General features: G+C 32.0%; 1 protein-coding gene across 10 annotated transcripts; it reads right to left on the bottom strand.

Moving 5' to 3' along the window:
* Nucleotides 1-3,452: 3,452 nt before the first annotated feature.
* On the bottom strand, nucleotides 3,453-12,854 carry LOC126723494 (uncharacterized). Of its 10 annotated transcripts, none has more exons than XM_050426963.1 (6): nucleotides 12,425-12,846; nucleotides 8,954-9,043; nucleotides 6,060-6,140; nucleotides 5,913-5,982; nucleotides 5,703-5,830; nucleotides 4,692-5,383 (listed from the first exon to the last, which is right to left on the bottom strand). In XM_050426963.1, the coding sequence occupies exons 1-5, from the start codon at nucleotides 12,710-12,712 to the stop codon at nucleotides 5,742-5,744; spliced, it is 618 nt and encodes a 205-aa protein (XP_050282920.1). In that variant the 5' UTR covers nucleotides 12,713-12,846; the 3' UTR covers nucleotides 4,692-5,383; nucleotides 5,703-5,741. The 10 variants fall into 10 exon arrangements, 2 of the variants coding, with proteins under 2 accessions (XP_050282920.1, XP_050282919.1); XR_007654340.1 differs by lacking the exons at nucleotides 4,692-5,383; nucleotides 5,703-5,830 and adding exons at nucleotides 7,881-7,979; nucleotides 8,573-8,705; nucleotides 9,439-10,802 and having other exon boundaries at nucleotides 5,913-6,140; nucleotides 12,425-12,527; XM_050426962.1 differs by lacking the exon at nucleotides 5,703-5,830 and having other exon boundaries at nucleotides 12,425-12,849.
* Between the last annotated feature and the right edge of the window lie 651 nt (nucleotides 12,855-13,505).

Raw genomic sequence — 13,505 nt, 5'->3', positions numbered from 1 at the left:
TTTTTTATTTGAACTGCATAATTTAATAGTATGTAGGATGTGATTAGATTTAAATGTTGAATAGGATGTGATTGGATTTAAATGTTGAATAGAATATGATGAGAGGGAAAAAGAGTAAAAATAAAATATATAGTAATAAACATCAAGTTATCCAAGTTATTCTATGTAATATAATAACATTATATTATTATATACTATATGTATAATGCAGTAAAATAATATTTAATCAAAGAGAACATAAAAGATAACAACTTAAAACACAAAACTAAATTGTATCAAACCAAAGTAGAATTCTAATTAACACAAAAATTCATCAACCTAAAGAATTGATGCAATAAAAAAAAAAATCAAACAAAAAATGAAAAACAAATTGTGAGAGAGAGAGAGAGAGAGAGAGAGAGAGAGGGAGAGAGAGAGATAAGTAACATTTTTTGTGTGAGAAAACTATGCATAGAGTGAAAAAGAAAATGTCAAATTTATAGTAAGATGTTGAGAATAAGAAGAGTCAAAATAAAGGAAAGTAAAAAGGAAGATAAAAAGATAGAAAAAATGATATTAAAGCAAAAAGTAGTGGGGAGATGAAGAGGTAAAAGGGAGGGAGAGTTTTGGAAAATTAATAATAAAAATAATGGTTAAAAGATATTATAATTTTTAAATAATGGAGTTTTTAAGTCACCTTTAATGAGAAAATGTTTAAAAAAATATATAAGAAAAATTAGAAACAACAAATGATAACGTGGCTGCTGATGTGGCTCAACGTGAACGTAACAACATTAAATGCTACACTTCAGCTTTTTGTAATATATAGTAGTTCATATTCTTTTTAGACTTGATTCAAAAAGTTCATTCTCAATAGCCTTTTAAGTCTACAAATTGCTCAATTTATGGGCCTATATACATTCAAAGGGTGCTATCTAAATTATAAATTATATGATCCTTTATCACACAAATATTTTGATTCCCCAATGTATGGTAAATGAAGGCAAGTTTGTGTTTAGCCATTTTCTTGATTTGAGCTACATAATTTAATAGTGTGGAGGATGTGATTGGATTTAAATGTTGAATAAAATATGATGAGAGGAAAAAAGAGTAAAAATAAAATATATAGTAATAAACATCAAGTTATCCAAGTTATTCTATGTAATATAATAACATTATATTATTATATACTTTATGTATAATGCAGTAGGATAATATTTAATTAAAGAGAACATAAAAGATAACAACTTAAAACACAAAACTAAATTGTATCAACCCAAAGCAGAATTCTAATTAACAAAAAATTCATCAACCTAAAGAATTGATGCAATAAAAATAAAAAAATCAAACAAAAAATGAAAAACAAATTGAGAGAGAGAGAGAAAGAGAGAAAGAGAGAGAGAGAGAAGTAACATTTTTTGTGTGAGAAAACTATGCATATAATGAAAAAAAAATGTCAAATTTATAGTAAGATGTTGAGAATAAGAAGAGTCAAAATAAAGGAAGATAAAAAGGTAGAGAAAGAATGATATCAAGGTAAAAAGTAGTGGGGAGATGAAGAGGTAAAAAGGAGGGAGAGTTTTGGAAAATTAATAATAAAAATAATGGTTAAAAGATATTTTAATTTTTAAATAATGGAGTTTTTAAGTCACCTTTAATGAGAAAATGTTTAAAAAAATATATAAGAAAAATTGGAAATGAAAAATGATGACGTGGCTCAACATGAGCGTAGCAATATTAAATGCTACGCTTCAGTTTTAAATAATATATAGATATAGAATATATATAGATAGATGAGCTTAATTTAATTGTTGTATTTGAATTTTTTTTCCTCCTTTGTTTTAATTAATTTTTTATTTTATATGTTGTTTTTAATTAGCACCAAAAGAATGTACTACTATGTATGTACTTTACTAAAAGGTATAATTTGGTTTAATGAAAGAATTTTGGTATATTGTGAGCAAGTTATAGGGGGTTTAATACATAAATTTTGAAGTTAGAATTGTGTGTTGAATTTGGCAACTTTATGGTAATGGAGCAGCGTGAAAATTTTAGAAACTTCTCTGTGCAAGAAGCTAATTTGAGTCCAGCAATAAGGCCATGAACATCTAGGTAGTCTCTTTGCATGTTTTTGTTTCAATTCTTTTTCTTCCTCTAATATAGTTTTGTTGTTTAATTTGTGAATTGAAATTGAAATAAAAAATTTTCCTTATTCTAGATGAAATTGTTTATGAGTTTTTATTTTGTGATCGTGTTTAGCGTTTTTATGTGGGGACAATTTTGGGTTTTTTAATTTGAATGATGTAGGGCCCTAAATTGCCAATGGTTTCTACGATTTTGATGAGCACCTTTTGGGAAATCTAGGCTTTTACTTTGGTTAATTGTTTTTCTTTTCATTTTTAATTTGAATTGTCATAATTCTCAACTAATAGCGTCATTGTATTTTGTGCATACATGGGCTAGAATTTGTTGGTTTAGGTTTGGTTACATTTGCATTTGTTAATCTTTTTCTCATGAGATGATAGGATATGAAAATGGGGTTATGTGCTTCTTGCAATATTTAAGCATGCGTTGGAGGTTGTGTTCTTTATAATTGCATGTTTTTGGTACATGATTTTTGTTCATATTCATTGCAGTATAATAGTCTCCTACTTTTCCCCTCTCCAATCTATAGTTCCTTGAGTTATTGTTCTTTTTGGTGAATAAATATCTTTGATATTGTTAGATCCCTCGCATGTGGTCTTCTAAGGTAAATATGAAGGTGAATTTTAATGATTCAAACAAATTTATTGATTTAAACTATGCAATTATATAAGTTAGGTTTTATTTCTTTTTGTTGTCTTATGCTTCTTCTCCTCTTCTCTCTCTCTCTCTCTCTCTCTCTCTCTCTCTTTTAATTTTTTTTTATTTTTTTTTATTTTTAAAGAAAGTAAATATGTGTGTAGGGTGGTATACCATTGTTATCATTTTTTCTTTGGAGTAGCTTCGTGAATTCCAAAGGAGGAAGGTCGTGGATACTTTGCTAATGCTTGCTATACGTAGGGTTGAACTTGGACATTGATACTAAAATATATCTGAGGAACTTCATCTTTGAAACTTATCAAGTTTTTATGTCTCTCCTCTTTCTGATAATAATTCAAAGTAATTGTTTATTCAAGTAATTGTGATTTTAATGCTGAGTCCACTTGACACTTTTCTTAGTGTTCTTTGATTCAATGTTTTTGTGCTGCCCACAATTTGGATGTTATGGAATCAACGATTCACTTATTTTGGGTTGGTACTATTTTTAGTTTAGAAAGAACATAAAAAGGTATATGGGTATTTATTTGTACAATTAGTATTTTATTTTATATTTTATTTGTAGTTTCCAATGCAACTAATATCAATTCAAAATACATACATGAAGGTGGAAATGACAATGCTTGATGATCTTTTTTTTTTTTTTAATTTCCCATGCAGCGCACGGGTTAACGATTAATACACTTAATGTTTAATACAAAATTGCTCTATGTATACTTAATGTTGTATAATTTCCCTTTGATGGCCATCCAATGGTGAACTTCACAGCCATATTATGGCTTTTATCCCTGACAAAGAATAAGAAACGAGTTAGAGAAACATGTTATCTTCAAACATCTACATATATGGTCATAAATGGAAACAATGGATTTTGTCATAATAATTATAATAATAAAATAAAAAGAGAGTCCAATATACAAATAATAAATATTTAAAAATATAGAGAACTGTTCATTTTAACACAAAGAGACCTGTTGTGTGCTCAATGGAACCGTCATCATCTATAGAGGAAAAAACAGTTTAAATATCATATTATGCACTAATCAATATCCGCTAAATCTTTTCGTTTTACTCAAATAATGGTTGTCAAAAATTAAAGCAATTGGTCTACAAAACAAGAACAGAGGTTCTAATGGCTTGTTTGGAAGTTTAGAGAGGGAGGAGAGTAGAGGGGAGTAGAGGGAAGGAGAGTAGTGGAGAGGAGAGTAGAGGGGAATGATTATCCTCCACCTTGTTTGGATGTTTTAAAAATTAGAAGGGAGAGGAGAGGAAATGATTTAAATAGACAAATTTACCCTTATTTGAAAATGGACTTGCAACATTGGTCTATGATTAATTTGTTAGATTAAATAATTATGACTATAGCATGCAATATTTTTTTTTTATTTTTTTTTTTCTGATGTGAATTAAATAATCAACATTGGTCTATGATTAAATATTTTTTCTCATTTTTTATTTTACTAAAAAAAACCATCCTTAATTGATAATAATTAAAATAAGAAAAATATGTTTGGTTTGTTTGTTTATTGAAAAAACCAACAAAATATTGAATTTTGAGTGTTTCTTTCATTTAAATGTTTGCCCACTTACTATTCAGAAAAGAAAGCAACTCAAAATTCTCAAGAGAATATCCCTGCTAACTACTAAGCAATAGCACACAAATTTCAACCAAAACAAATGACAATAATTTCTCAAAAAAATGTAGAATTTCACACATGAAACTTTTTTTTTCATGACCATACTTATCCGTTTAGGAACCAATGCCACTTTGAATCATGACGTGAGATACTGGAATTTGCCAAACATAGAGCCCATTGAGAATGCTTTGTCCATCTAATTAATAAAGCAAAATCTCACTTGAATCGTTCATAAAAAAAAATAATATAAAAAAAAAAAAAAAAAAAAAAAAAAAAAGCAACAATGAGGTCAACATAGCTTCACTCAGATGTGAAAAGCATAAAAGATGAACGTAAGCAGACAAAGTATAATATTTCCCATTCTATGAACTGAGTTGGGAGAATAATTTACTTTAAAGTCAGAAGTTCTTTTTTTTTTTTTTTTTTTTTTTTTGATACCAATAAAACAAAGACAATACACAAGTTCTGGAGTAATCCAGCTATGATTTCCTGGGATGGTAGCAGCTAGATCAGCTATACAATAAACTGAGTCCAAAATGGATCTAGGAACATGCAAGGCTTTACAACTAACACCCTGCTATTTTAAAGATCTAAGATCTGCAACCATCACCATATCCTGCCAGCTATTAAAGCGTAAACAGTTACAAGCCTGTACTACCCTACTGTTGCTACACGAAAACAAAATTCTGCAGAAACCCAATCTCTTAGCTTTTAAGGCTGCCTCCACAAGTGCTTCCTGCAATGCTGCATAAGTATTGACTTCTGCACAACTAATACCACCCTAGAAAATGGCAATTCCTGGGAGATTAATGGCTTCATAAGCATAGGCAACTCTACTGGATTTCCTTTTCCTGATGCTAGCAATTCTGATCAACAAATCCCAAGGTCCTTCAAGGTTCTGGTATGCACAAGGATGCTCCACAGGTCTTCTTCTCTGCATGCTTGAGCTGCTAAAAGCCACCTGAAACCTGCATATGAAATTTTGAACAGTTAGAATAACTTCCATCAGATTAGGATCATTGCCCTCATGTAAAACAAGGTTCCTGTGATTCCAGATAGTCCAAAGGTAGGTGAAAATAGCTTGGACATAGTTCATCATGTCTTGATCCAAATTCTTGTAACAACTCAGAACATTACAAATCCAGGCTTGCACTGATAAATCTCTTAAATTAGAGATTCTTTATAATAATAAAAAAATCCAGAATGATATCTGTCATTATTTATTCTTGCAATATAGAAACATAACAATTTAGGAAAAGTAATTTAGAACATGAACAAGAAAGTTACACAAAAAAAAGGCATTTTGTCATGAGAATCAAGTTCAACTTAGTAGCGTAGCTCCTCAAACACAGGATAAACATTTTTTCCCCACTTTTCATTATACATCTGTGCAAGCTTCTCAGCTGGTGTCACACCTGCATTAATTAAGAAAATCATGCATGTATAGCGTATTTTCAAACTAGAAAAGAATACATAAATGCTTTACAGATTAGTTACCTGTTATAACATCCTCTGCTAGCTCATTCAAGTACATTGATTCCCCAATGCCTCTCCTTTCCAGGCCATCCTATAGAATAATAGATTGGTTTTAAGATAGTCAACTACAAGACGGCAATGACATTAATCTTATCTTGTGTAGATTACCCTCGCCCACTTTATAACGCTTTCAGCTACATCCTTTAACAAGCCACCTTGAAATGTTGTGTTTAGACCTGTCTTAGGAACCTAGCAAAAAAAAAAAAAAAAACCTTAATTTAGATTTGCCATCTTAGCTCCATAGAAAGATGTAATTAAACTAAATCAGCATTGGAACTAAAATCACCAAAAGACATTGAACTTTTCCTTGCCTACAGCCCCCCATGCTTGGCTCTATCTTTACATTCTTCTCAATACTCCAACATCAACATTTGCAATACAATCCAAACTTTCCAACATGCCAAAAGTATACACACATCGTACAAGTGTTAGTTTGTGCTTGGACAATATCCTTTTTGCCAAAATTTGGGATTAGAAGGAGATATTTAAAATTTTCACGAAACTTTTAGGTAGAAATTTGGATGGATACTTTTTTTTTTTTTTTTTACTTTATTTGGAAGAATACTTTAATGTAAAAAAGAAATAATTTTTTCCCTTTTTATTTTTGAAAAGATTGGAAATATACTAACCCTTCCCAACTGCTGACATTAATTAAAGCCAAAAAGTGAATGACATAATTCAGAAACAGCAGGAATGATATTAGTGTGTGCTAACATAGTCTTAACAAAACTATTTCCCTAATATGTTAGCATCTACCAGTAAAACAAATTGGAGAAACATGACTAACTTTTGATTTGAAAATTGCTCCTATTAGAACTACACCATACACTAACAGATGACCACCAAATAATCAAAATGTGTATACGCACCAAAACAGTACTAGTATCCAAACAAGAACTCTCACAAACAGAAACAGTATTTGCAAAACAGTAGTACCAATATATACTACTTTCAAAGACAGCCTGATAAGCTAGCAGTTGAAATGCAAACAAAAATATTAATCCACATAAAATAATTTGCATATCCTATCAATCAAACAACAACATAATTATCTCCATAATATATAAAGCCAAAAAGCGAGTAGGAAGTGCCGAACCTAGAAGTAAACAGAGTAAGGAACAGAAGAAATTGAATAAGCCTGGCAGATCTCAGGTTGTGTTTTATATGCCATTAATTATATAGAGCAGGGCACAATCTAACCATATGAAAATCTTTCATGATGTTGAGTAACTCCTGACAACTCATTGTTTAGTTTCAATCATTAGATTCCTTCACGATGACATATAAAAAAAATAAAAATAAAAATAAAAAGCAAAGAGAGAGACAAGTACACAGTGAGATGCTGCACAAACTCATGTGAGTTTGATCATACACAATCAAACAAGCAATTTATCAAACACATTGTGAGCAACTCTTTGAAACTTTAAAATTCTAGTAAAAAAAAAAAAAGAAACCCCCAAATCAGAAACCCATTCACAAAAAACAAGAAATTACCTAATAAAAATCACAAACACAGACCAATAATAAAAAAACTGACCATAAAATCAAACTTACACAAAATAAACAATCACAAAGCCTAGGTTTAACCATAGTTCATCCATATATCACAAACTAAAAGGATTGCAAGTGTTTAGATAAAAATAAACAAGAAACACAAATCCACATATAGCTACAATATACAAATTTATGTAAGTTCACAATCTAGACTCACTCAAGCATTTTATCAAACACGTTATGAGCAATACTTTGAAACTTTAAAATTTAAGAAAAAAAGCCCTCAGATCCGAAACCCACCCACAAATAACATGTTATTACCCCATAAAATCACAATTAATAAGAAATTACCCAATAAAATTATAATTTTAAGAACATAGTTATTTAATTCAACTTAAAAGAAACCCATGAAACATAAATTAAAATAGAGTTTACCTTTGTGAGAGAATGCTAGGCGTGAGAGAGAAGAGTGAAAGACAGTCCAAGAGTGAAGAAGTCGTGAGAGAGGGAGAGAGCCAGCGTAAGCTGAGAGAGCTGAGAGAGCTAGAGAGAAATTTGTGGGTTACAGAACTGAGAGAGCTTGATTTTGGCTGAGAGAGCTGAGAGAGCTTGTGGGTTACAGATTTTTTTTTTTTTTTTTTTTTTTCACGTTACAAAACATTGTAATTTTTTTAATATAATAAGGGTAAATTAGGTAATTTACCTCTTTAATAATTCATGTGCTCTACTCTCCCTCCAAATCTCTCCAATTTGGGGGAATTAAAAATGAGGGGTTAGAGGTAGTTGAAATCCCTCCCCCTCCTTCTTTAAAAAAAACTTCCAAACAAGATAATTGAATTACTCTCTCTCCCTATACTCTACTTCCCCTCCTTTTTTTTACATCCAAACAGGCCATAAGTATCTTCCCTACAATGCAATAGTCTTACAACAAGGAAAACAATTGAAGAACAAGAATCTATTTTGTCTTACGTCCATCAAAAATAGATTCATGAGAGGCATATTGTATTTAATTCACTATCAAGATGATCTAGAGGAAGATTGTTGATATTGGTTCCTACATAATCTTTTGGCAATTAGCACAAAAATGATAAGGTAAGAATAATTAAATGGCCAGAATTTTCTTTTACCTCTGCATCACTTTGCAGCAAATTACTCCACTTTTGGGACATTTAATCAAACTGCTTCTCTTTGGCCTAAAAACTTTATACACTTCATTCATCCATCACAGAATCCTCCATACCCTGTGTGTGCTGGCCCCCTCTGCATTGTTGCCCAATTTTCATAGAGATAGCACAACCAAATGTTAAGAACCAGCCACATAAAAATTGAAGCATCAGAGACTGCATACAATGGAAGTTATGAAGCATCCACCATAAAATGGAACATTTCAGCACAAGAACAAAATTTTTGTTATTGTGTTTGCCAAAGAAAGAAAAAGGAACTTTTCTTTTTGGCCAGAAAACAATATATATGAAGCTAAGCACAATAAAATCATGAGAATATTTTACCTCTGATGTATTTGGAGATGAGGTAGAGGCTGCAGCAGTAGAAGGTGCAACTAGGTCCAAAAGATTCAACCATTGGAAAATAAAAAGTTCCTACAGTCATGTTTAAGCATTAGCAACCTGACTTATAAAAATTCAGTCCAATCTACTTTTGAAATTGTGCATGTATGAACAAATTGAACTCATTCAATCATTCTCTCTTTCTTATTTGACTATAAAAGTAAGTCTTCACACCATGTAGATTCATAAAATAATAATAAAAGTATTTAACGTAAATACATTTGAAACTTTTATAAATGAATTAATTTAAATATCCTTTTTCTTCTAGTATTTTGAAGAAATCATGTATATAATTAAAGTTTAGGTGGATGAAAAAGCAAAGAAATTTCAAATATATATATATTAAATGATTTACCACTGTGTTCTTGACCCATGATTGCAGTTTTGAATAGGGTTCAAATTTTGGGGTTAAAAAGATAGATCCATACCTTAAGAAGTTTTGTGTTGCTTTATTATCCACATACACGTATCGGACATGAGCAATGTTGGGCCAATCTTCTCCTGTTTGCCTCTGGCATCTTTGTTGTAAGAGGGGACACTCAGTAATTATTATTTCTTGTAAGACAGTGAGCTTGTGAATCCCTTGAGGTAGTGATGTTAATTCCGGACATTTGTCAATTTCAAGTTTTGTTAGTGATGTGAGGTTGCCTATCCACACTGGTAAAGCCATCAAATTAGGACAATTAATAATTTTGAGATATTTGAGAGTGGTAACATGTTGAAGCCCATCTGGCAGAGATACCAATTTTGGAATTCTCTCTAAATGAAGAAAACGGAGGCTCCTAAGGCCTTGCCATTGCATGCCATCATCTTCATCGTTTAGTAGCGCAAGCTCATTGCAGTACATGATTTCCATCTCTTGAAGTGAGGTGAGATGTTGAATACCTTTACAAGGGAGAGACCTGAGTCCATTACAGTTGTAAATGAAGAGTTTTCGGAGAGAAACGAGGTTTCGTAAACACTTCTCCTCTGGAAGAGATTCTAAATCGTTAACCTCTTCTAATGTTGCGGAGGTTGATGTCGTTGCTGTTGTTGATGGACTCTGTGTTGCTCCCATATTCATTGTCTGCTGAAATGCCTTCAAGCTAGTTGTATCTAATACAAGCCCTTCTTTGAGATATGGAAACAGGGGCATGGAGCACATGTGAGGGCATTCGGTAATCTTTAAAAAAGAAAGACGAGGAAATGAGGGTAGTAAAAGATGGCCTGGCTCATTACCATCAACTTTCCACCACCAACCCTTCAAATTTGGGCATTCATACATTATGAGAGAAGATAAGGATGGGAAGAATGTTGTTTTTGAGGAACCAAGTGCTTTACTAATGGTAGTTGATTTAATGGTGGGAGGTGTTGCAAGTTTCTGTTTCTATAGAATTCCAAATCAACAATATTAGTGAGCGAAGAAACCCAACTTGGAATTATCACACCCATATAAAACCACAACTTCAAAGCTTTAAGATTTGGATGTGGTTGGAGCTTTTCTAGTGACATTTCATCATAACTTAAATTATTTTCAGCCCACCTTGAGTCCCACCATAATTTCAATTGTTGAAGTTGTTGTTTCTCCTTCAGTTTTGCAGCTTCACATTCCAGCTCCAGCATGTCATCTTTTCCATGTCCCAAATTGTTAATACTTAGGCTTCCTCCCAAATTACTTAACTCCTTCAATTCACTCAATCCACTACACTTAGCCTTGCTTACAACAAAAAGTGGTAGTATCTCAAGAGAAGTACAAAGTTCAAGTCCAAGGGGCATATGAGTCAATCTTTGACATTCAAAAATATCTAGATGCCTGAGATTGACAAAATTTTTAATTTCCCTCGGTAATTCTCTAAGCGACTTACAATACTTGAGTTTTAATGTTTGCAAATTCAACAATTTAGTAATGGAATTAGGGAGAAATTCAATATCTTCATTTTCAGAAAGATCAAGATATCGTAAATGCTTTAATTCTCCAATTGAATTTGGCAATATACATAGCTTTAATTTACTCAAATCTAATGTGCGTAAATAATTGAGATTTGAAATGAGTGCATCACAAGTTAATTTACTCAACTCTTGCCCTACACTAGCTCCAAGAATTGTTCGTATTTTCATTCCTTTAACCATGGGGATTGGGAATTGCCTCAATGAATACCTAAGATCAAATGATACATGACGAAGTTTTTCATCAATATGTTCCTCACTTAAAGTTAACATGGTACTTTCTGCCCCAGCCACAAGATTTGCTAGATCATGCATGAGATCGTGCATTTTGCAAAATACTATATTGCCCAATTCATCTTTTATTACATCCTGAAAAAAAGACCTCCAAAGTAATACCATAAAATACTCTTTGCCAACATCCTCAATACATTGCTTTGAATTTGATAACTTAATAAAACCTTGCGCTGCCCAAAGATGAATAAGTGTTTTTACATCAATTTTGGAATCTTTTGGAAACAATTTACAATAAGCAAAGCATTACTTTAAGTGTGATGGTAGATGATCATAACTCAACTTAAGTGTTAATGAAATATCATATTCTTCTTGTTGTGTTATTTTTGAGAGTTAATAGTTTTTGAAGGATTGCCATTCATTTTCTGAAGGTTTGGAACGTAGCTAGCTTTCTATTGTCCTTACGATGAGAGGTACCCCACCACACTTTTCCACAATCTCTTTTCCTATGCTTATAAAGGCTTGGTGTTCTAGCAGTTGGCCTTGTTCAAATGCCATTTTTACAAACAAGCTCCAACTCTTTTCTATAGGTAGGCCTTTTAGAGCATACCATGAAATTGACCCTATTATCCATGCTACCCTTTTTGAGCGTGTGGTCACGATTATCCTACTTCCCCTTGCACCAACCATTAGCAAATTTCTCAAGAGAAGCCATTTCTTTTTATCCTCAATCCACAAATCGTCCAGGACAAGCAAGTATTTTTTTCCATTAAATCCTTCTCGAAACTGTTTTTCCAAGATCTCAAAGCTTCCTTCATGCTTCCTCTTTGTCAATTGTTCTAAACTTTCTTTAACAATTCGTTTTACATCAAAGATATCAGAGATACAAATCCAAAGCTTTAGCTCAAAATTTTTGTCCACATTTTCATCATTATATACTAGCTGAGCTAAGGTTGTCTTCCCCAATCCTCCAATGCCAACTATTGGAATGATAGAAATATTCTCTACAACATTATCATTAAAAAGACTTTCTATAATCACTTCCTTATCATTCTCTCTCCCAACAACTTCTTCAAATACAAAAGAATAAGCTCCCCTTTCCCTATTCATGACTTGTGGCTCAACGAAGCTTTGACTAAAATGAAAATCCTCCTTATCTTTTGTAATGGCATTTAGTCTCTCCCTAATTGCTTTTATTTCATGACCCACCTTAGGACTAAAAGTAAGCCGGTTAGAACTTGAACAGAAAATGCGTACCTTCTTTGTCATCACTTTCTGTCGCAAAACATCAGTGGAGAAATCATCCAGCAAGTCATCTGCATCATGGAGAACATCCTTAAGCTTTCTGAGCCAATCTTTGATCTGATGGTCTTGAGAACTCTGCTTTTCTGCATCTAGAATCACTGCTTGGATTGTGGTAACAGTGTTTGTTAGTTTTTCAATCTCTGTTTTGACACTAGAGGCCAGTTTGACCTCTTGGAGAGTTAAGGAACGCAGCAGTTCAAGGACTTTTTCTGCAAGGTGGAACAAAGCTCCTTCAGCCATTGTTTTTCTTACAGGAGTATTAGATGAGCTTAGAGTAGCCACACACACATTTATCTTCTAATCCAAAATCTTGTAGTTTGTCTTTGAATGGTTGGTGGTGGCACACGGTTCTGTTGATGCTGACACTAGGAGAAAAGTTGTGTAAAAGTACAACTATAGGCTGAAACTGAAAACTAAAAGCTGAAAACACGGTAACAAAATAATTTTTTAATATATGAATAGTGTCGTGAGACCCGTAAACAATATGTGAACAGTGCATAAACAGTAAATTTTGTCTCCTACTCAGTAAATCATGTGATTTTACTATTCACGCACTGGGAGAAGAAAAAAAAGAAAAGAAAAAAAAGACAAAAAACGTGAATGTGGATCCGCAAACACGATCCAAATGCTCACTATATATCTAGAAAATATAAATAAAAATTAAAAAACTATATTTATCTAAAATAGACTATATAAATAAAAATAAGTTGAAACAAGCATTACTGGAATAGAGTCTCATTTAGAGCAAAGAAGTTCATAATGTATTTGTGTTACATAAAGTATAAATCACAATTTTTATTATTAAACAACAACAAAAAAAAGATGGTAGATGATGCACGCACTTTTTTAAAAAGTAAGCAAACTTCTTATATAATTCTTAAGAGAAATTTAGTATTAGGATTATAATTGCACTTGTGTAGACAAGGGCATAATGTTTTATTAGTATACTTAAAAGTGTGCCATATAAAAAACATGTCCTAAAAAATGTATCACTTATGTGGAAGCATATATTCTTAAGACGCGATTCTCAAAA

The sequence above is a fragment of the Quercus robur genome, chromosome 4 (genome assembly GCF_932294415.1).
Source record: "Quercus robur chromosome 4, dhQueRobu3.1, whole genome shotgun sequence".
NCBI lineage: Eukaryota > Viridiplantae > Streptophyta > Magnoliopsida > Fagales > Fagaceae > Quercus > Quercus robur.
This window is presented reverse-complemented; position numbering and strand designations above follow the sequence as displayed.